Source organism: Rhinoderma darwinii, chromosome 2 (assembly GCF_050947455.1).
Source record: "Rhinoderma darwinii isolate aRhiDar2 chromosome 2, aRhiDar2.hap1, whole genome shotgun sequence".
Classification (NCBI taxonomy): domain Eukaryota; kingdom Metazoa; phylum Chordata; class Amphibia; order Anura; family Rhinodermatidae; genus Rhinoderma; species Rhinoderma darwinii.
The window spans coordinates 159,422,978-159,448,227 of NC_134688.1; the positions used below are offsets into that span (position 1 = coordinate 159,422,978).

Here is a 25,250-nt window from a genome sequence, read left to right on the forward strand (position 1 = left end):
AAGTGGATTGGTCGTCGTGGGCCAGTTGAATGGCCCCCTAGGTCTCCCGATCTGACCCCCTTAGACTTTTATCTTTGGGGTCATCTGAAGGCAATTGTCTATGCTGTGAAGATACGAGATGTGCAGCAACGGAAACTACGGATACTGGAAACCTGTGCTAGCATTTCTTCTGCGGTCTTGCCATCAGTGTGTGAAGAGTGGGAGAAGAGGGTTGCATTGACAATCCAACACAATGGGCAGCACTTTGAACACATTTTAGAAGTGGTCAGAAACTTGTAAATAACTCATGAAAGAATAAAGTAACGTTAAAACCAAGCACACCATTGTTTTTCTTGTGAAATTCTCGATAAGTTTGATGTGTCACATGACCCTCTTCCCATTGAAAAAACTAAAGTTGGATACAAAATGGCCGACTTCAAAATGGCCGCCATGGTCAACACCCAGCTTGAAAAGTTTCCCCCCTCCCATATACTAATGTGCCACAAACAGGAAGTTAATATCACCACCCATTCCCATTTTATTTAGGTGTATCCATATAAATGGCCCACCCTGTACAATGCATCAAAAATGAATATGGAATAATGTATTCAGTATATATTACAAATACTATTGAGAACATTGCATTAACTTTGGTAAAGAAAGAATAGATGGAGAAAGAAAGTAGGAAAAAAGAGAAATATAAAAGGCAAAAGACAAAAAGGTCCTTGAGTTGCTTCACAAAAGGGTTTATACTGAATTCATATTACGGGGCTAATAGATCGCTATGGGCCCATTTTGTACCTTATATTTTATACAACCAAACGGGTGTTTTCTCTGATTCATACAGAATGTTTGGAGAAGAAAAATTGTGACATGTTCCAACAAATGCCATATTACAGAGGCACTGTACATAGAGGGCCTATGGCTTTGTAATACAGGACTGTAGGGACTCCGTGTGCCATTGTACAGGGTTTGTTCACGTGGCTTTGCCTCACTAGGTTTAGGTTTTTAAACATAATAAAATGCAGTAACATCCATCTTTAGGATAGAAGGTACCTCTTTCAGGATGAGAATTTGCTTGGCTGCACTCAGATACTGTAATTGATGGGTCACCAAGATGCATAACTTTTTGCGTAGAGCCTTACAGATGCACCTAAGGAAAAAAAAAGGTCAATCTTTAATTGAAGAAATCATGAAAATGTGCATGTAAATATGGTCAATGTAATTAGAAGTATATAAGAATAAGGCCTTATTCACACGACAGTGAAAAAAAATGTCCATTTAAAACTGATCAACTGTCAGTTTTTCATGGCCATTTTGCATCAGTGTGTCTCTAAATTTTCATCCATTTCAAGTCCATCTGTCCGTTTTTAATGGCCGTTTGACATCCATTTTGCATCAGTTTTTCATGGCCGTTAAAAAAACTGATGAATTTCATTGGTCAGGCTTTTTTTGTCCCAACCCCCTGAAAACAACCAAAGGAAGGTCACATGTTCACCTAGACACTATTTACAGCCTCCCTGTATATGATGCCACACGCCTCCCTGTATATGATGCCACACGCCTCCCTGTAGATGCCACACGCCCCCTGTAGATGATGCCACACCAGCCTCCCTGTATATGATGCCACACGCCTCCCTGTAGATGCCACACGCCCCCTGTAGATGCCACACGCCTCCCTGTAGATGATGCCACACGCCTCCCTGTAGATGCCACACGCCCCCTGTAGATGATGCCACACGCTTCCCTGTAGATGATGCCACACGCCTCGCTGTAGATGCCACACGCCCCCTGTAGATGATGCCACACGCCTCCCTGTAGATGCCACACGCCCCCTGTAGATGATGCCACACGCCTCCCTGTAGATGATGCCACACGCCTCCCTGTAGATGCCACACGCCCCCTGTAGATGATGCCACACCAGCCTCCCTGTATATGATGCCACACGCCTCCCTGTAGATGCCACACGCCTCCCTGTAGATGCCACACGCCCCCTGTAGATGATGCCACACGCTTCCCTGTAGATGATGCCACACGCCCCCTGTAGATGATGCCACACGCCTCCCTGTAGATGCCACACGCCCCCTGTAGATGATGCCACACGCCTCCCTGTAGATGATGCCACACGCCTCCCTGTAGATGCCACACGCCCCCTGTAGATGCCACACGCCTCCCTGTAGATGCCACACGCCTCCCTGTAGATGATGCCACACACCTCCATGTAGATGATGCCACACGCCTCCCTGTAGATGATGCCACACCAGCCTCCCTGTAGATCGTGCCACACCAGCCTCCCTGTAGATGCTACACCAGCCTCCTTGTAGATGCCACACCAGCCTCCCTGTAGATGCCACACCAGCCTCCTTGTAGATGCCACACCAGCCTCCTTGTAGATGCCACACCAGCCTCCTTGTAGATGCCACACCAGCCTCCCTGTAGATGCCACACCAGCCTCCCTGTACATGATGCCACACCAGCCTCCCTGTAGATGCCACACCAGCCTGCCTGTAGATGCCACACCAGCCTGCCTGTAGATGCCACACCAGCCTCTCTGTAGATGCCACACCAGCCTGCCTATAGATCGTGCCACATACTCACGAGAGCAGCGCCGTCTCTCCTCTTCTTCACTTGTGGTCACTCGTCTGCACGGGATCTGGCAAGGCAGCGCGACGGGGCGATGACGTCATCGGGGCGCTTTCAAACCCGAGTGACCACAGACGAGTGACCACACCTGAAGAAGCGCCGCAAACGTGAGTATGCCAACGATAGCCAGCAAGGGAACTAGTAGTTCCCTTGCCAGTCCCCATGTAAGGCCTCATGCACACGACCGTAAAAACTCCCGTTATTACGGGTCGTAATCACGACCCGTAATAACGGGCTCATTGACTTCTATTGGCGACGGGTGCCTTCCCGTTTTCTCACGGGAAGGTGCCCGTGCCGTTGAAAAAGATAGAACATGTCCTATTTCAGGCCGTAATAACGGCACGGACAGTCCATAGAAGTCTATGGAGCTCTCGTAATGACGGGTGGCTACATGTGTGCACCCGTCATTACGGCAGCGTTGCTAAGCGACGTCAGTAAATAGTCACTGTCCAGGGAGCTGAAAGAGTTAACGGATCGGCAGTAACTCTTTCAGCACCCTGGACAGTGACTACCGATCAGTATAAACCTGTAAAAAAATAAAATAAAAGACGTTCATACTTACCGAGAACTTCCTGCTTCCTCCAGTCCGGTCTCCCGCCCGTTGCCTTGGTGACGCGTCCCTCTTGACATCCGGCCCGACGTCCTGGATGACGGTTTCAGGCCATGTGACCGCTGCAGCCAATCACAGGTCAATCACAGGCTACAGCGGTCACATGGACTGCCGCGTCATCCAGGGATGTCGGGCTGGATGTGAAGAGAGAGATCGCGTCACCAAGACAACGGCCGGGTAAGTATGAATTTCTTTAACTTTTATTACAGAAAGGGCTGTCCCTTCTCTCTATCCTGCACTGATAGAGAGAAGGGGCTGCCGATTAGTGCAGTGCTATTTTGCCGCCAAAAACGTGCCCGTAAATACGGGTAGAATACGGGTGACACCGGACCCATATTTACGGGCACGGGTTCATAAATACTGGTGCAAAACGGGTCGAATACGTGTGACACCGGACCCGTATTTACGCCAGTATTTACGGGTGGGAAAAAATACGGTCGTGTGCATGAGGCCTAACAGATCCGTTTTTAACGGTTGTTACATGTATTGACAGCCGTTAAAAACGGATCCATTGACTTCTATGGGGGCCGTCAGGCCGTTAAAACGGCCAAAAATAGGACATGTCCTATTTTTTGACGGCCATTATTTACGGGCCGTTAAAAAAACGGCCGTGTGAATGCACCCATAGAACATGATTGTTCTGAAAACGGCCATGTGAAAGCCGTTAAAAGGACGGCCATCACATGGCCGTTTTTCACTGTCGTGTGAAAGAGGCCTAACCGTGTCAATGTGAACATAAATTTTGCATCAGAACCAAGCGGTTTGACAAACCCGGATGCAACATTTAAACTGACTGATTATTAAGTGGCATGGTTTAATAAATGGGAAGAAACTTTAATCTCCATTTATTTCTAGTATTAATATACGATTCGATTTGTTGTACAAACAAAAAAAACTAGGAGTAGAAACCAAAAAAAAAAGTCCTAATTTGCACAAGTGTTCCTAGATTACCATCAAAGAAAAGGGTAAGGACACGCGTATCGGCCACAGACAAACACCGAGCTGACTTGCGGGCTTACCATAAATCGGTGAGGTTCTTAAATGATTGTCGATGTCCACACATTTTTGCAGGTAACTAGAAGTTTAACCAGCAGTTTAATTTTCAAAAAACATGCAAACATTAACAATTATTTAAACACTGTAAAACACGACATTGGCCACTACGTGTTCTCTTAACCTAAGAGGAAATAAGTGAAGTTATTATTGGTGGTTTTGTTGAGACCTTTTGTCTTGGAAAAAAATTAAATAAAAAAAAAAAAAAACACGGCACCCAGGAACACACAGAAGATAGAAAATATCGCAAGCAGAAATAAAAGAGCAAGAATCTTAAAGGGGATTATCTGGTGTCCAATATACAAAGCTGATTCATTGTATGCTAGAAAATTAAGTAACACTCATAACTTCAATGTCTCGGCTTGCTTTCAGTGAATGGGAACACTCTTGTTTACTTAAACAGCCTAAAAACCTGCGCAGACCTTGTGTAGCTCACACAGTTACGCAGCAGATTACAGTGCATCAGAGAACTCTCTTAGGGTATGTTCACACGGCCTATTTACGGACGTAATTCAGGCGTTTTTGCCCCGAATTACGTCCGAAAATAGCGCCTCAATAGCGCTGACAAACATCTGCCCATTGAAAGCAATGGGCAGACGTTTGTCTGTTCACACGAGGCGTAATTTACGCGCCGCTGTCAAAAGACGGCGCGTAAATAGACGCCCGCGTCAAAGAAGTGACCTGTCACTTCTTTGGCCGTAATTGGAGCCGTTATTGATTGACTCCAATGAATAGCAGCGCTAATTACGCCCGTAATTGACGCGGCGTTCAAGCGCCTGCACATGCCGTTACGGCTGAAATTACGGGGAGGTTTTCAGGCCGAAACATCCCCGTAATTTCAGCCGTTACGGACGCCCTCGTGTGAACATACCCTTATAAGGCTTCATTCACATCTGCGTCAGGGCTTCGTTTCGACGTTCCGTCTGAGCTTAGCCGTGAGAACGGAGCTCTGACTGACACAAACGGAAACCATAGGTTTCCGTTTCCATCACCATTGATGTCAATGGTGACGGATCCGGTGCGAATGGTTTCCGTTTGTCTCCACTGTGCAAGTCGACTACGCTATTCATTCTGTCAAAATTATGGAACCTTTACACAACAGGGACAAACAGACCATTGGCACCGAATCCGTCACCATTGAAATCAATGGTGAAGGAAACGGAAACCTATGGTTTCCGTTTGTGTCAGTTAGGGACCCGCTCCCACGGAAAACTCAGACGGAACGGGACCCTGGTGCAGAAGGGTGCGTTCACATATATCAGTTGCATCAGCATCAGTTTTTTTGTCTCTCAAGTGATCACAACTGATGCAAAATTAGATCAGTTGCCATCAGGCTTTCACAATTTTTACTACAAAACCAGTTTTCATTAGATGTCATCTGTTTTTAACATCAGTTTTTACCACAATGGTGCACCAAAAAGGTAGTCTAGGGTCTGAAAATGTGCCAAATTTATCAGAGTGGTGCATAGCTTGTGATAGATTGGATACATGATGGTACAAAACAAGTATCTAATCTATGTCAGGGCTCTCCTTTGCTACGGCCTCAGCGCTACACTGAAGTCTGACACACACGCTGTAATGTCACGTGTCATATCCTGCGCCAAGACAGAGAGCCCAAAAGGCAGCTGCTGTCCACTAACTTCAGATCTTCGAAGCTGCCTTGTGAGCCTGCAAAAACGCCAAACACTAGCACTAACTTCATGGAATAGCTAGTGTTTGGTGCCTTTACAGCTACCCACCCCACACCACGCAGGGATTGCGGTTTCTATTCACACGACAGGGTTCAGGTGTCGGCCATTAAAAACGGCCACCTAGGTAGATAGCACCACCCCCACTGTATATAGCGCTACCCCCCTTCCCCTGTAAATAGTGCCACCCCTCCTGTAGAGAATGCCAGAGTATCCCCTGCAGATGTCACACAGCCCCTCTGTAGATGGCTCTACCCCCCTTCCCCTGTAGATAGTCCCACTGAAGCTCCCTCTAGCAGAGGAATCCCCGACCAGAGCATTGCTGACGCTGTGGCCGGGGATTCCCTCCAGGAGGAGCCCCTGACACCACACTCCATATATAGACAGTGACGTCAGGGGTTACTCCCAGAACGGAATTCCCCATTGCCGACGCTATGGTCAGGGATTCCCTCCAGGAGGAGCCCCTGGCGCCACACATCATATGGACTGTGTCGTCAGGGGTTATTCCCTGAATGGAATCCTCAGCCACAGCATTACCGACGCTGTGGCCGGGGATTCCCTCAAGGAGGACCCCCTGACACCACTGTCCATATATAGACAGTGGCGTCAGTGGCTACTCCTTGAGAGGAATCCCAGTTGCCGACTCTGGTCTTGGATTCCGCTCCAGGAGGAGTCCCTGACGTCAATGTCCATATATGGACAGTAACCTCGGGGGTTTCCTCTAGGAGCGGAATCCCCGGCCAGATCATCGGCAACGGGGATTCCACTCAATCAGCAGCCACTGACGACACGGGCTTCCCCGAGCACAGTGCTTAAAGTAGTGCTGTGCCCGGGGAGTCCTCGGCGAGCGGAGGAGTTCCCTCTGCTCTGAACTAATTCTGAAGGAGGGAGCTGATGGTTCCCAGCTTCAGAATCGGGTTCAACTCACTGCGCTATTGATTCCGTCTAAAAAACTGAAACCTGCCGGAACGGTGACAAAAGGAAACCATTAGCAATGTTGATGCAAACGGAAGCTGTGGTTTCCGGTTGACTTTCCGTTGCGGGGTTCCACGACGGAAAACTCAGACGGAACCCCTGAACAGAAAGCGAACGCTGATGTGTACCGGCCCTAACGGACAGCTTTCCCCAGAGCTTACAGCTGATTGATGGAGGACACTTTGTGATCAGCATATTGCTAAAGGACCCTAACAAGTAGGAATTGTCTAAAGCGGAGAACAACTTTAAAGACAAAATGTAAGCCTTTGGATGTAAAAAAAAATAAAAAGACAAAAGAGATGGTGTTTTTATACCCCGTTAATAAGACGAGATCTTAAAAAAGGTGAGAAATGAAAGAATATACAAGAGTGTTGCATTACCTTTCCTTATACCACTGAAAAACTTTACTTACATAAATCCGCTTTTAGACTTGCCCTGACACAGATTCTAACGGATGGGAGTGGGGCTATAGCTTTGAGAATGCAAAATCTAAAACTTCAACCTATAACAATAAGCCTGGAATCCTGCTCTTAACACCTTGTTCACACAGTGCAGATTTGCTGCTGATTTTGTTTGCTCTGAGGCTCTATCACCACATTATAAGTGCCCTATCTCCTATATAAGGAGATCGGCGCTATAAAGTAGGTGGCAGTAATGCTTTTTATTTAGAAAAACGATCTATTTTAAACCACTTTATGAGCGATTTTTAGCTTTAGGCCTCATGCACACTTCCATCACCGTTTTCTCGGCCGTTTTTGACGGATCCGTGTGTCCGTTTTTGTTTCCGTGTGCACTCCGTTTCCGTTCCGTGTTTCCGTTTTACACGGACGTTTTGCTTCCGTTTGGTTTCCGTTTTAAAAACGGATGTGAACTTCATTTGAACCTGTCACATGTCCCAGGAAACACCCATAGAAAGTTTACTAGAAGTTTTTGGTGCTGTTTTCTGCTGCTTTCAGAGCATAGAGAACAGTTGAGATTACTCTGCTTGGCTTACTTTGTTTTTTTGGGTGTTTTGGAGTGAAAATATGAGCCTATCTTCAGGATTGAATGTTTACTGTAGTCTGTGAGTCTGAACTCTTGCTCACCCAGCCGTTGCTATGGCAACGGATCCGTCAAAAACGGACGGCACACGGAAGCCTTCCGTGTGCCATCCGTTTTTTTCATTGACCCATTGACTTCTATGGGCCACACGGTCACTGAATCACTGAGCAAACTAGGACATGCTCTACTTTGCACGGAACGGAACAACGGATCCGTTTAAATAACTGAAGTGTGCATGGGGCCATTGAAATGAATGGGTTCAGGGTGCCATCACTGACAAAAACGGATAGCACCCTGAAGGAAAAAACTGAAGTGTGTATGAGGCCTTATGCCTTAATGCCCAAGTGGGCGTTGTACAGAGTATTAAATATACACAAAATGACTCCAATAGCAAGTACGGGGCTAGATGCTTAAGACAGGGTGCAGCATACTACCCAGATAGTGCTGAAGGGCAACTCCTATATATACTTATATACACAAGAGAAAAGAGGAGCATAAAAGCCATGAAAAAAAATAAACAGCTTTATTAAACACATAATTACATACATCGAAAACGTTAAAAAGGTACAGGACAGGAGGACACTGTGTAATTCCAGTGAAAACACGACTAGAGAGACTCCATATAATATACAAGGGATGATATAGGGTAATCAAGGAGATGGGTGTACGGTATGAGTGATAAACATATTAGTAATAAATGTATTAGGCACTGAAGACCATGTCATGATATACATACAGACAGATGCATATAGGTGTATAGGCATAGAGTAAAGTGCTAGTAGCAAGTAGGCAATGAGGCTAAGACCTAATATACAAGTGTGAGTCAAATGCTAACAATAGACATATTTGAAGGTCTAAGACCTAAATAAACCACTCATCCCTTCCACTCCTGGAAAAAGCTTACCCATGTGAAATTGTTTGAGGGAGTCGGATTGGCGTGCAAGGAACCCCAACGCGCGTTTCGCGGTATGCTTCCTCAAGGGGATACCCCTCAAACAATTTCACATGGGTAAGCTTTTTCCAGGAGTGGAAGGGATGAGTGGTTTATTTAGGTCTTAGACCTTCAAATATGTCTATTGTTAGCATTTGACTCACACTTGTATATTAGGTCTTAGCCTCATTGCCTACTTGCTACTAGCACTTTACTCTATGCCTATACACCTATATGCATCTGTCTGTATGTATATCATGACATGGTCTTCAGTGCCTAATACATTTATTACTAATATGTTTATCACTCATACCGTACACCCATCTCCTTGATTACCCTATATCATCCCTTGTATATTATATGGAGTCTCTCTAGTCGTGTTTTCACTGGAATTACAGTGTCCTCCTGTCCTGTACCTTTTTAACGTTTTCTATGTATGTAATTACGTGTTTAATAAAGCTATTTATTTTTATTCATGGCTTTTATGCTCCTCTTTTCGCTTATGTATAGTTGAACAGAAGAGTGTATGACGCTGACCAATCAGCGTCATGCACTTCTCTCCATTCATTTACACTGCACTAGCGATATAGTTATATCGCTATGTGCAGTCACTTACACAAACATTACTGCAGTGTCCTGATAATGAATATACATCACTACCAGCCTGGACGTGATGTTTATTCAGAATCCTGACACTTCTGAATCTTTTCTGTAAGATTCCAGCAAGGCAAGCGTATTCTCGTTTGAAATGACAGGTTACATCGTAATCTCGCGAGATTACGCTTGCCTTCATGGAATCTCACAGAAAAGATTCAGAAGTGTCAGGATTCTGAATACACATCACGTCCAGGCTGGTAGTGATGTATATTCATTATCAGGACACTACAGTAATGTTAGTGTTGGTGTATGTAGCTGTGCATAACGATATAACTATTTTGCTAGTGCAGTGTAAATGAATGGAGAGAAGTGTATGACGCTCATTGGTCAGCGTCATACACTCCTCTATACAACGCCCACTTGGTCTAACGTAAAACACGCCCACTTGGGCATTAAGAAGCTCATTAGCACAAAGCTAAAAATCCCTCATAAAGTGGTAAAAATAGACCGTTTTTCTAAATAAAAAGCATTACTGTCACCTACATTACAGCGCCGATCTCCTTATATAGGAGATAGGGCACTTATAATGTGGTGACAGAGCCTCTTTAAAGGAAAAAGCAAAATTGGATCCAGGAGAGCAGACCTATAGGGCCTTATTTGTATTTTTCTGCTTTTTGGGTTCGGTTTCTGGTTTTGGCTTAGAAAAAAAAAATACATGCTCAGGCCTCATGCACATGACCGTAAAAACTACCGTTATTACGGGTCGTAATTACGACCCGTAATAACGGGCTCATAGACTTCTATTTGCCACGGGTACCTTCCCGTTTTCTTACGGGAAGGTGCCCGTGCCGTTGAAAAAGATAGAACATGTCCTATTTCAGGCCGTAATAACGGCACGGACAGCCCATAGAAGTCTATGGAGCTCCCGTAATGACGGGTGGCTACGTGTGTGCACCCGTCATTACGGCAGCGTTGCTAGGCGAAGTCAGTAAATAGTCACTGTCCAGGGTGCTGAAAGAGTTAACTGATCGGCAGTAACTCTTTCAGCACCCTGGACAGTGAATTCCGATCAGAATATAGAGCAACGTGTAAAAAAAAAAAAAAAAAAAAAAAGGACGTTCATACTTACCGAGAACTTCCTGCTTCCTCCAGTCCGGTCTCCCGGCCGTTGCCTTGGTGACGTGTCCCTCTCGACATCCGGCCCAACACCCCTGGATGATGTTTCAGCCCATGCGACCGCTGCAGCCAATCACAGGCCAATCACATGCTGCAGCGGTCACATGGACTTCCGCGTCATCCAGGGATGTCGGGCTGGATGTCAAGAGAGGGACGCGTAACCAAGACAATGGCCGGGTAAGTATGAATTTCTTTTACTTTTACCTTGGAAATGGCTGCCCCTTCTCTCTATCCTGCACTGATAGAGAGAAGGGGCTGCCGATTAGAGCAGTGCAATTTTACATCGAAAACGTGCCCGTAAATACGGGTGGAACACGGGTGACACCGGACTCGTATTTATGGGCATGGGTCCATAAATACTAGTGCAAAACGGGTCGAATACGTGTGACACCGGACCCGTATTTACGCCAGTATTTTCGGGTGGGAAAAAATACGGTCGTGTGCATAAGGCCTAAGTCTGCACTGTGTGAACAAGGCCTTATATTGCCTAATGGCAGCAACTCTGCTCTTATCCTTCAGAAATAGTACACAGCAAGTTTACACTGGGCAATTATCGGGCAAACGATCGTTCGTAGAACGCTTGTTGCCGATAATTGCCCGGTGTAAACAGGGAAGTGATCAGCAGATGAACGAGCAAATGCTCGTTCATCTGAGGATTGTATAGTTTTAAAAAAGTAAAATATTATCGTTGTTGGCAGGAAATTTCCCTGTGTAAACAGGGAGACGCACTGCTTACATGATAATGTATGGGGACGAGCGATCGGAGTAACGTTGATCTCATTGATAGTCGCTCACTACACCAGCCAAAATCGGCCAGCCTAATAGAGCCTTAATAGGGTTACTCTGATAGGAAAGCTGCTCTATTATCAGACTGTCTCCATGATTGACCACAAGTAGCTACTAAAACCTCACTCTACTCGCAGACTCAATGGATTGTTCACGTTATTGAAAATAGGTTTAGCTTTGGACTAATAAAAGTTATATTTTAATTTGCTAGTGGTTTCAGTTATTCAGGTTAATAGTAACTAGTACCAAATTTAGGCAAGGGGCATGTAATTCTCTCATTCATGGATTTCATGTAATTTATTTAAAAGTTATTTTATACTTCTACAAATAAGAACATTTCTCACTATAATAAAAATCCCCCATGGCCACACTGTCAAATGTAAATGTGCAATTCCCTTTCAGCAACAATAACAGTTTATTCATGGTCTAATAAACAGGTATGCAATTTTCTAATACACGTTGTGTATCAATTCCTCAAGGCTTTCAAAGTTTCTTCTTGTAGTCATTGAATAGAAACCTTCAGAGCTCTCTTATAACAAGCCGTGCACCTGTGTGATCATCACATGAGACGGACAGATTTGTATCCTCTAGATGTAAACAATGAAGGTTACAAATGAATGACAGCAAGCAGAGATCACAAAAACCGTAAAGGAATTGATAAAGTATATTAGATATTGTATAAACTCATGGGCTTCATTTGCTAAAATCAGAACAACAATTTTGCCTCCTAATTACTGGTATAATCCAGAAGCGGTGGTAAAAAGGACCGTGGCATACGTTTTCCGGTTCATTCCTATATGGTTTCCTGTAGGAGCACGGTCACTGATGTTTATGGAGGCACAATGGGTTCAGATTATACACTATGTCTAATGCACTAGCATTAAAAAAGTGGTAATAAAAAAAAAATAGAGAGAGTCTGATAAAAGCTACTGACAAAAATAAAAGGATGGTTAAAAAAAACCAAAAAAAAACACAGCTTTCATTTCAGGTATCTTGTAATAGTTTTTTTTTCCATATTAGAAGTCTTAACAATTAAAACTCCCAATACAAAAGAATTTCAGCTAAAGATGTCAGCCCTTTTATTGGCCTCAAATGAGTAGCAGAAATCAATTCATCTTAATAACGTTACTTTTTGAATGCAGTTTAAGGTTCTTTCTGTATTCTCATAATACAAAGCATTGAAGGACACGGAATTCTTACATATAATATAAATGTGACAGAGAACTGGGAGGATGCAGAATCAGAATCTCCCCTAACGCAGAGCGCCCATGTCAGGGTCACATACTGGTTCTTCTAATGAAAGATGCGGTTATGGAGAATTGGTGCCATAATACCATTCATTTTCAGAAGCCTTGCTTTCAAATACACATATGTAGACTGACTAAGGATGCTTTTCCATTGTAGAGGAAAAAAATAATTCAAAAATATATATCTATTTCAAAAGGATTCTTGACAGATTGGAGATAGAGAACATTTTCGTCTTAGTTTGCCTTACATTCCGATTTGATAAATAAAGTTAAAAAAAAAAAAAGCCTGGGATAACAAGCGGCTATGCCTTAATTTAAGCGCTTTGTTTGACACATTTCATGTGCAAATTCTTACAGTATTGCTAAAGCGATAAATGTTTTATGTCCCAGGGCCTTGACGGGTAACAAATACGTTCTGTATAGTCAATGTGTTTCATGGCATAATCAAGGCATTGAGCATCAGTTCACTTCATGGGAATGTGAGAGGGAAACTAATCATCAAAGTCACTTTCTGAGCATTGTCATAGACATCCGAAATCTTCTGTCTGTGTCAAGGAAACAAATGTCTGAATTTATTTAGATAACATTGCTGTTTAGAGGAGAAAACAAAACATCAAAGCAAGCAGCAGAAATTGTGACCAGAGGCAGCGGCAAACTTCAGGGAAACAAACAAGATAGGAAAAAAAAAATGACATATCGAGTCGGGACGATAATTTATACACAGAAGTGATTATGCTGTGATGCATGGCCAGATCCCGGTCTACTGACGGTCGCGATTGTCCTACTGGATGTAAGTTGGGTCACAAGGACTGGCCTTTGTACACTTTAAATATACCTACAAAATATTTCTAAAGAAATAGATTGCCTTACATATCTATTCCATGCTTTTGAAGTACAATCACCTTTAATATTGCTCCCGAAATCAATCCCTATGTGACTTGAGTTATCTTTTTCTTTTCTCACAGACATGGGAAGAACTGAGCCATTGCCTTCTAAATATAAGGACTAGTCCAGGTTGTTATGGAGGACAGTATAGCAGCACATCTAATTTATGGCCACAATATAAAACTATAAAACAATTCTACAAAACAGTCATGAGGCGCGCGCGGGAGCGAGCGCGCACGCACACACACCGTAAAGTTTTCTTTTTATTGCTTATACTTGTAGTCATAGGCACAGTTCTGTCATACAGCAGATACGTATGCATACTTCAGGGCACGCTAGTGACCCATTAGAGAGCACAAAATGACAAACTTGTTTTGCACAAAACTTCCCCCTCTTTCAAATATGTACCACAGACAATCAAATTGTAGTTCTGGGAAATTGGATACACAACAGAACCAGGTTAATTTAAAAAAAGATATATATTATAATTATTTTTTTAAATGGGTATGCGGTGTTTACGATGTGTGCGTGTGAATGTCATATTGTATGACGGATTAAAAAAAATAATATAACGTTTAGAACTATACTGCAAGTTACAATGAGGTAGTCACGGGTATAAAAAGCAATGCACCGAGGTAATTCCACCTTGCCGGAGGTTCTGCTCACACTGGTCTTTTTGTAATTCAATCAGGGGTTCTGGTATTTTTTACAGCAATAGAGCAGCGATAGCCTTCCCATGAAAAACACAGAAACTCTGATGAAAACGGATGTAATTATAAGTTCCTAAACATTTTGAGATGGCCTAAACAGGTAGTCCGTAATGTTTCTGCTCTTTACACAAAGCTAAAACCTGAACAATGTTGAGCAAAGGAGAAACAAATCAACACTGAATAAATATTCCAACATTTACAAAGTTTACTGGTTGCATAAAAATGGTAATAATACGCACAAAAATAGTATCATTCCAGTTCAGAAGTCTGAACAGATGGAGCGCGATCACTGTGTGCCCATCGCTATAAAGAAATTGGTCTATACATCGCAATATACAAAAGGTAAAATTAAACCTGAAGTGTCAAATTATACTCTGAAGTGGGGCAATTATGACCTAAATCTCGATTAATTGAACATGTTTCCTCGATGACTATTGAACTATTATTTAGGCCAAACCCCTTTTTATATACCACGCCATTGAATATTTATCCCCTGAGCCTGCTGTATACTACTGTATATAATATACCCGCCTGTCACTGCCCACAGTATATTGCCCCATAGCTGCCCCCACACATTATAATGCCCCATAACTGCCTCCACATAGTATAATGCCCCCCCATAGCTGCCACCACGCAGTATAATGCCCCCATAACAGTCCTCTATACCGTATAATGCCCCCATAATTGCCCTCCCCAGTATATTGCCCCCATAACTGCCCTCCCCGCAGTATATTGCCCCCATAACTGAATTCTACGCAGTAGAATGCCCCATAACTGAATTCTACACAGTATAATGCCCCCATAACTGAATTCTACGCAGTAGAATGCCCCCTGCTCTACCATGCACATGACCGTATTTTCATCTATCCGTAAATACGGATCTGTAGTCATCCGTAACGGTGTCCGCAAATACAGTCCGTATTGCATCCGTATACACGGAACCATAAAAAAAGGAGACTGAAAATGCGTAAATACGGGGGTTTACAGATGCACATCCATAGCGACCCGTATTTACAGAAGCGCCCTAAGGCTTCTATAAGAGAATCCCTGCTGTAATTACAGACAAGAATAGGACAGGTTCTATAATTTTTCCAGCATTGACACCCATGGTTAAAAATACTGAAAGGTGTCCATGGCCAACAGAAATGAATGGGTCCGTAATTACGAATAAACTATACGGTCGTGTGCCTAAATAGGTAGAAAATAATTGATAAAACCGAAATTCGTAAGAGGACGTCGATTAATGGCACCGAATTTCGGTTTAGATGATTTTTCAATTAATTGCCCAGCCCTACTCTGAAGCATTGTGTGCCTGATGCAGTGACCCCAGTAATAAAGTAATACTGCTACCTAAGTGAGAAGCATACCTTGAATGTATGGCTACCAAGAGAAATGTGGTAAGTGGAAACAAAAACAATATACATACTTTTCAAATAAATGTCTTCCGACCTCAGCATCTACAGCACTCAAAGGATCATCCAGCAGATAAATATCTGCATCCTGATAAACAGCCCTGTAAAACATAGAATATAATATAGTACCATACAAGACTATGTACAGATATGCAAACTGCACCACTGACGTTTGACTAGGTACTGTATTTTTTATGTATAGTGTATAGTACAGATAAAGTACAGTGAAGGAAATAAGTATTTGATCCCTTGCTGATTTTGTAAGTTTGCCCACTGTCAAAGTCATGAACAGTCTAGAATTTTTAGGGTAGGTTAATTTTACCAGTGAGAGATAGATTATATTAAAAAAAAAAAAAAAAAAGAATATCACAGTCAAAGTTATATATATTTATTTGCATTGTGCACAGAGAAATAAGTATTTGATCCCCTACCAACCATTAAGAGTTCAGCCTCCTCCAGACCAGTTACACGCTCCAAATCAACTTGGTGCCTGCATTAAAGACAGCTGTCTTAAATGGTCACCTGTATAAAAGACTCCTGTTCACAGACTCAATTAATCAGTCTGACTCTAACCTCTACAACATGGGCAAGACCAAAGAGCTTTCTAAGGCTGTCAGGGACAAGATCATAGACCTGCACAAGGCTGGAATGGGCTACAAAACCATAAGTAAGACGCTGGGTGAGAAGGAGACAACTGTTGGTGCAATAGTAAGAAAATGGAAGACATACAAAATGACTGTCAATCGACATCGATCTGGGGCTCCATGCAAAATCTCACCTCGTGGGGTATCCTTGATCCTGAGGAAGGTGAGAGCTCAGCCGAAAACTACACGGGGGGAACTTGTTAATGATCTCAAGGCAGCTGGGACTACAGTCACCAAGAAAACTATTGGTAACACATTACGCCGTAATGGATTAAAATCCTGCAGTGCCCGCAAGGTCCCCCTGCTCAAGAAGGCACATGTACAGGCCCGTCTGAAGTTTGCAAATGAACATCTGGATGATTCTGAGAGTGATTGGGAGAAGGTGCTGTGGTCAGATGAGACTAAAATTGAGCTCTTTGGCATTAACTCAACTCGCCGTGTTTGGAGGAAGAGAAATGCTGCCTATGACACAAAGAACACCGTCCCCACTGTCAAGCATGGAGGTGGAAACATTATGTTTTGGGGATGTTTCTCTGTTAAGGGCACAGGACTACTTCACCGCATCAATGGGAGAATGGATGGAGCCATGTACCGTCAAATCCTGAGTGACAACCTCCTTCCCTCCACCAGGACATTAAAAATGGCTCGTGGCTGGGTCTTCCAGCACGACAATGACCCGAAACATACAGCCAAGGCAACAAAGGAGTGGCTCAAAAAGAAGCACATTAAGGTCATGGAGTGGCCTAGCCAGTCTCCAGACCTTAATGCCATCGAAAACTTATGAAGGGAGCTGAAGATCAAAGTTGCCAAGCGACCGCCTCGAAATCGTAATGATTTTTACAAATGATCTGCAAAGAGGAGTGGGTCAAAATTCCATCTAACATGTGTGCAAACCTCATCAACAACTACAAAAACCGTCTGACTGCTGTGCTTGCCAACAAGGGTTTTGCCACCAAGTATTAAGTCTTGTTTGCCGAAGGGATCAAATACTTATTTCTCTGTGCACAATGCAAATAAATATATATAAATTGTGACAATGTGATTTTGTTTTCTTTATATATATATATATATATATATATATATATATATATATATATATATATATATATATATATCTCTCACTGGTAAAATTAACCTAGCCTAAAAATTCTAGACTGTTCATGTCTTTGACAGTGGGCAAACTTACAAAATCAGCAAGGGATCAAATACTTATTTCCTTCACTGTATATTTAGAAATATCACAGAGAAAAATAAATCTGATGCTCTGGCAGAAGACAATGACGTCAAGAGCTTCCCTAGGGGCCAAAGCACTTCCGATGCTCTGGCCGAAGACTTCGGCATTGTAAAGCTACGTGGACAGTGATATCAGGAGCGTCCCCAGGTACAACGCTTTAAGAAGCGCACTGCCAGGGGGTTCAGGAGACTATCTTACTGTACTCCTAAACGGCTAGATACGTTGCAGCCTTTCTTTGGAGGTATACATTGGGAGTCCCGACGTATGGAGGGGACCTAATTGTCATGCAATAATCTATTTGTTTGCAATACTCATTTGACCATAAGGCATCATTCACCTATAGGGTTTACTCTTGACCCGGTAGAGTCATGGAACTCAGGTCACATAAGAGATGACTAGAGGGTGTTGTTTAGCACATGTTTAATCCATACAAGGCATTGCAGAGAGGCCATGCCCCAGCAGAGAGCTCAGGCCGATCACTCCTCATGCCCCACGTGAAAGAAGGGTCTTTCATCACAGACACGTCTCCTCCACAATAGGACTTCCTATGGGCACATGCACAGAATTTTTTCCAGCTTTAGTGCCCAACATACTTTACTGTGGCTTTGCATGTTTGAGACTATTTTGGTGCTGAGCACTGCAATGAGATTTTCTCGACATTGTAAAGCTAGGAGATTTTCGCCGTCATCTAGTTTTTTGTGTTTTTGTTAAATCATAAGACGAACTGTGCCTGCAGGCTCCGCAGATGTAAATACACTACTTATAAAGAGTGTGTACATGTAACAGTTTTTAAGTAGGATGTGCACACTTCATTGTAACATTTGTTGAAGCTTGTCAAGATGGGGACATTTATTCCTTTCGATTACTTGAATTTACACTGTACACACGCACGCATGCCCAATTGAGCCACAATAAACTGTAAAAAATTGTTACGAGAAAACAGCTACTACAGGTCATGTACACAATGCGTTAATCACATTGTAGAGGTTAACCCACCTTTAGTAATATAGAAGTATTTGAGTGTGAGTGTTTTAGTTAGGGTTCAATGCGGTTTAGTATGACCCACAGCACTTCCCTCTCCAGGGACTTGTAAGGCACAATTTTGTAAAGTGAAGCCTCACCGTTCATGAAATTCGTATAGTCAGCACAAGTAAAATCTATCATCTTTGTAATACATTCTAAATTACCACTAAAGCTAAATTTCTACGTTTTTACTGTTTAAATGGCTGAATAAGGTATACTAAGGGTCTATTCTGGTGATTCTCTTACTTCTGGTTGTAAATCTCTATGCATTTTGATACAATTACTCCAATAGTAATGAAAAGTATAGTATAAAAGCCAAGTGATTTAAAGTAGTTCTGCATTATCGCCCATTGAATGTCCTACCGTGCCAAGTTAACACGAGCCTTCTGTCCTCCACTTAACGTAACACCACGATCTCCAATCATAGTCACATCTCCATCTTCTAATTGCAGCAAGTCCTGTATCATGATAGGGTAAAACTAATCACATTGGACTGATCGGAGACATGACTCCACTATGGATGACATCCCGCCATGATGGTGCATATTGTTTGCTAATCACCGCAGGATTTATATTTATATATATATACACACACACACACACATACATACACACATATATATAATATTGGTAGAAAAAGAAATGGCGACAGCACACTGCGAACACTGATGCCACCTAAGCCACTAAATATAAATAAATATGCATTACTGCTAAATCTACTTACAAATAGGGAGGTTCTTAGTGCACATTTTGATCAAAAAGTATTTGCCCACCTGCCACGACAAGGCGACCTCTGTAAGGTGGGGACCTACTCTGCACATACACCCAGAACTGGGACTAAGCCCACATATATATCTGGGGATAGTAGGAACCAGCACTAAACTAATTAAAATCACCCAGGGCAGAATGGGAGGAGTGCAAGAGCAACAAGTGGAGGCAGTCACTAACCCCACATATATGAACCACATAAACACAACAAAATTATACAAAACGTGTATACAGGTGCAAGAATGCCTGTGACTGCAAATATACAGCAGAAAAAGAAATGGCAACAGCACACTGCGGACACTAATGCCACCTAAGCCACTAAATATAAATAAATATGCATTACTGCTAAATCTACTTACTTAGTTTAGTGCTGGTTCCTACCATCCCCAGATATATATGTAGGCTTAGGGCATGACCAGATGTGGCGGAATTGCTCTGGAATTCCGCTGCGGACAGTCCGCAACGGAAATCCGCAGCGTACACGTTTCTCCATTGCTTTCCTCAGCTTTTTAGTGAGGTTCGTTTACACGTTGCGGAAAACTCCACTGCGGACCATAGGCTGCGGTGCGGCATTCGGTGTCCGCAGCATACACTGGTTGTTACGGACGTGTAGCGGACTTGTTGCGGACTCATTGCGGAATTTCTCCATTGACTTCAATGGAGTCAAAATTCCGCAATGAAGTCTGCAGATGTTATGTGTGCTGCGGAGCGTATTTGTTTTACGAACATGACATTTCTTTAGTCTGGCTGTAGACCTAGAAATACATAGGTCCAGCCAGAATGAAGCCCCATGCACACGAACGTAAAAATGCCCGTAATCACGGGCTGTTATTACGGCACGGGCAGGCCCATATAAGTCTATGGGGCTCCCGTAATTACGGGTGACTACGTGTGTGCACCTATAATTACGGGAGCGTTGCTAGGAGATGTCAGTAAGTAGTCACTGTCCAGGGTGCTGAAAGAGTTAAACGATCGGCAGTAACTGTTTCTGCACCCTGGACAGTGACTTCCGATCACAATATACATCAACCTGTAAAAAAAAAAATAGAAGTTCCTACTTACCGAGAACTCCCTGCTTCTTCCTCCAGTCCGGCTTCCCAGATAACGTTTAAGTCTAAGTGACGGCTGCAGCCAATCACAGGCTGCAGCGGTCACATGGACTGCCGCGTCATCCAGGGAGGTCGGGCTGGATGTCAAGAGAGGGACGCGTCACCAAGACAACGGCCGGTAAGTATGAAATTCTTTTACTTTCACTAGGGAAAGTGCTGTCCCTTCTCTCTATCCTGCACTGATAGAGAGAAGGGAAGTACTTTCACCTCAATACGCAACAGCTAGTCCGCATCAATTTAATGCCCATTTTAGGCAGAGCCGCAACAGAATCTGCAACGCAGATAATGTGCGACATTGATGCGGATAGTGGCGGAAGAAATACGCCACGTCTGGTCATGCCCTTAGTCCCAGTTCTGGGTGTATGTGCAAAGTAGGTCCCCACCTTACAGAGGTCGCCTTGTCGTGGCAGGTGGGCAAACACTTTTTGATCAAAATGTGCACTAAGAACCTCCCTATTTGTAAGTAGATTTAGCAGTAATGCATATTTATTTATATTTAGTGGCTTAGGTGGCATTAGTGTCGCAGGGTGCTGTCGCCATTTTTTTCTGCTGTATATTTTCAGTCACAGGTGTTCATGCACCTGTATACACGTTTTGTATCATTTTGTTGGTATGTGCTGTTCAAACTTTTGTTGTGTTTATGCGATTTATATATTATATTGGTGAAATAATGATCAATTTATATATGAATGGCACTTGTACATAGTTAAAAACATGGAAAACCCCTTAATAAATAGATGTTTTAAGGCTAAGAGTAAATGTTTAGAATGTAAAATGTAATGAAACCAACGGAAAAAAAAAAAAACACGAAAAAACCCCACACCATTACTTCAGTTCCCCCCTGCTGGTCTTTATTTACATTCCAGCAGCAATGACGTGCCATACATTTAAATACTGCAGCCAATCACTGTCCTCAGTCACGTGACGGAATTATAACTGTACAGAACGTTATCGCTGCTGGAATGTAAACAAAGACACTACGTTTTTTTGCAGCCTTGCACTTTATTCTTAATCCATACCTACATGCGGTCTTAGTTTTTGTGGTCAGGCTAACCAAAAATAAAAGTAAAGAAAATAAAGAAAATAAAAAAGGCATAACTACTTGCTGCCACATAACATTTCAGGTGTGTAAGGGCAGTTCATGAAATATAAAACTTCTACCGCTTGCACACAAACTAGTTCGGCCGTAAAAAACGGTCCGTTTTTCGGATGGGTTTCCCGGCACGACCACGGTACAGGTGAACGGGACTCCTGCCATCACAGACATTTATGATGCTAGGAGTCCCTGCCTCCCCACGGAAATGCGGTTTCGTACTGAACAAAATTATACAGTACTTTACAGCAGTTCCGTGGGGAGTCACACTACTAGCATCATAAATGTCTGTGATGGCAGGAGTCCGGTTCACCTGTACCGCGGTCGGGACAAGGAAATCCAGCTGACACACGGACCGTTTTTCACAGCCCGAACTAAGTCATGTGCAAGAGCACTTAGCAATGTGGAATGGTAAAGACTAGCAACTTTTCAATACTAACGAACTAAAGTATTTCATAAAGAATCATTGGCTGACCTGTGCAAAACCTATCTTTTAGTAAATGTAACATAGTCAAGATGAGATTATAGTCTAAATTCCGAAATAATGCAATCTACCAGAAGTGTTTGGGTATGTGCACACACACTAATTACGTCCGTAATTGACGGACGTATTTTGGCCGCAAGTCCCGGACCGAACACAGTGCAGGGAGCCGGGCTCCTAGCATCATACTTATGTACGATGCTAGGAGTCTCTGCCTCGCTGTAGGACATCTGTCCCGTACTGTAATCATGTTTTCAGTACGGGACAGTAGTTCCACGGAGAGGCAGGGACTCCTAGCATCGTACATAACTATGATGCTAGGAGCCCGGCTCCCTGCACTGAGTTCGGTCCACTACTTGCGGCCGAAATACATCCGTCAATTACGGACGTAATTAGTGTGTGTGCACATACCCTTTGGCTGTCTGCATGCTTCGTATTGGTTGGATCTGCAAAGACTGCATGTATATATCTGCTGCAACTGCACAAGAATATGGAGAGCGCAAAAAAGTCTCTGCTGTCAGCTAAGAGATCAAGGCAAATCTGTCCCTTGCATCTGTAGATTACAGCAGCTTTGTCAGCTTTAGTTTCCAAACAAAAAAAGTAAATCATGAAGCGCTAATGAATGCAGTCAATACCAATCAGCACAAGTCTGCAGCCAGATAACAACTTACCTTCTTCAACGCACACACCCTCAGGACTCTTTCATATTTCTCTTGGTTGTATTCTTTCCCAAATAATATGTTACTTCGGACAGTGCCTGAAAACACCCATGGCTGCTGTGACACATATGCAATTCTTCCTCTGATGTCCACAAAGCCTTTATATTTTGGCAGTTCACCCAGCACTGCACTCAGAAGAGAGGACTAACGGTGGGAGATATAGGTCACATAATATGTCATAATTGTATTATTTTAGGAACAAAGACAGCATTAAACTAGTTGATTTTTTTTTAAATTTAATTTCTTATAATATTCCTGAAAAATCTAAAAATGGCGCACGCTGTTAATATATCTGGAACATTTTATGACTCCTCTTAGCTACAACCCGTTTTCTAGACACTTTCAAAAGTGCCAACATTTATTTATTTAAAAGGGGGAAATACTCTTTAGACTGGACCCCCTTCAGTTCTGCACAAATAAAATCATGACAATAAAAAACATTACAGGTTCTATCCATTAGTACCTATGACAAGTTCAAGTGCAGCTCAGACCAGTAACTAGTTGTCCTTTGTCCACTAAAATATTTAATATCACATTATAGGAACTCGTCATACAAAGGATAATCAAGGATCGATCTAGGTCACGTTGCAGAATTATTCCCCCTTTCATCAGAAAATAAAATAAAATCAGACAGAGTCCAATAAGAAAACACAATACAGCAAGGTAAACTAAGCGTACTATTGTGTCTTCACAAAGAAGTAACACCCCAAGCAGTTTTCTCTGACATGTCATCACCCAATTGGAATGCATTGGGACAATGTACGTACAGTACACATTCTCTTTCATCACTGACTCTGAATACAGCCGCAAAAGTATCAGCATTTTCATTATACTGTAAAATCACAGTTTAAGGTATTTAGAAAGAGGGGGGGGGGGTGAATACTCACTTTTCCTGCCCCAACCGGTCCAATTACAGCCAGCAATTCCCCTGGTCTCACACTACATGAGACATTTTGGAGAGTTGGCATTTCCGAGGTCTGGAAAAAAATATGTAAAGAAATACATGTTTGTTAACACCAGTATCAGAGAAGCAATTATACTTTCAATAACTAACAAAAGGGATGAATACAGCACTGAAAGTTAGACTTATTACCATAAAAGCCACCCAATGTGACAAAATATAGGAACGTTTCAGGCAATCACATGCCCTTTATCAGGCCAAAATCATGGCAGGCAGTGTGAACGACTACACAAACTCCCCCTAAGAAAGTAAAGTATCACTAGGGCAATACGACAACCTCATTGGTAAGCGTTAAAACTAAAGACCATGTAAAACTTTCACATCCACTTTTTTTATTGTCCAAACGCATCTAAAATAAAAACTAAAGCAAGTTTGCAAATGGTAGTGATTTAAAAGTTCCTACGATTTTGTATTTACAGTCCGAAGAACCTTATGCGTTTCCATGTTAACGGAATACAAAGCAGTCAGATCCTGTAGTCATACCCACTTTTATCTATCCTCTACTTCTTTCTAAGCTACATCGGCAGACTAGGGTCAGTAAGGGACAGATGCAATCTCATCTCTCCGTTATCTGATCTCAGATATCTGAAGGGCAACACCTCGAAACACGTTAAATAGGGGATTAAAATAAACCATATTTTTGACCCACAACCATATTCAGTGTGGTCTCAATGGAGTTTTGCGCCAGATCCAGAACAAAATATTTTTACTCCCTACTCCCTTTGCATCTACTAGACGTTAATGACTGCAACCGCTAGCGAGAAATCCGAGATGGCAGCACCTCTGTTATCGTTGCACACAACGTACAATTACGTTCTATTTCTACATGATGTACAAAAGGGGAGCATATTTTCCTACAGTTCAGATGTAAGAGTAGGACTGCAGGATCAGACTACAGAGGGTTTGTTTGTAGTCGGTTACCATGAAGGCACAAAATGATAGGAGCAATTTATTCCAAACTATTTACAAAGTTGCTAAATTATTCATTTTATTTGTATTGTGTTGTGAAGGTGTACATAGTCTTTCAGGGGGAAAAAAAACCTCTGTTAACCTTCAAAAATAGAGTTCACTCAAAGGGGCAGATTTATTAAGACTGGTGTTTCAGATGTCAGTCAAAAAAAAAACCGTGTTGGGAGTGAATTGCGCCAAATGTATTAAGAAGTGCGTGCCTCTTAATAAATTCGGCACATTTTGAACTGCCCTAAAGTCATAAAGTGAAACTCACAACTGCTATGACTAGGCATAGATTTGCGGCAAAAATTTGTAACATCTCCTGGCTTTTTTAAAATTAATAAAAGGTGGAGACCACACCCACTCCTAATAAGCCCCACCCTCTTCTCTGCACTTTCAATGCCATGGAAAGTCGCAGATTTTTACGTCAGGATTTGCGACCAAGCCAAAAGACAGGCGCAAAGCTATTGATCCATTTCTCCCAAAGAGTCAGTCAGCTTCAGCACAATAAAACCTAGTGGGGAATAAAGTAAA

The 25,250-nt window shown here is 42.7% G+C and overlaps 1 protein-coding gene across 2 annotated transcripts in view; it reads right to left on the minus strand.

The window, feature by feature from the left end:
• Nucleotides 1–25,250, minus strand: part of ABCC4 (ATP binding cassette subfamily C member 4 (PEL blood group)) — a 300,550-nt gene that overhangs the window by 185,967 nt on the left and 89,333 nt on the right. For both annotated transcript variants that reach the window (XM_075852387.1, XM_075852388.1), the window contains exons 10-14: nt 23,692–23,781; nt 22,757–22,948; nt 18,998–19,092; nt 15,748–15,834; nt 1,036–1,132 (exon numbers count right to left, since the gene is read on the minus strand). In XM_075852387.1, coding sequence (XP_075708502.1) covers nt 1,036–1,132; nt 15,748–15,834; nt 18,998–19,092; nt 22,757–22,948; nt 23,692–23,781 — 561 coding nt within the window. The remainder of the gene's footprint in view (nt 1–1,035; nt 1,133–15,747; nt 15,835–18,997; nt 19,093–22,756; nt 22,949–23,691; nt 23,782–25,250) is intronic.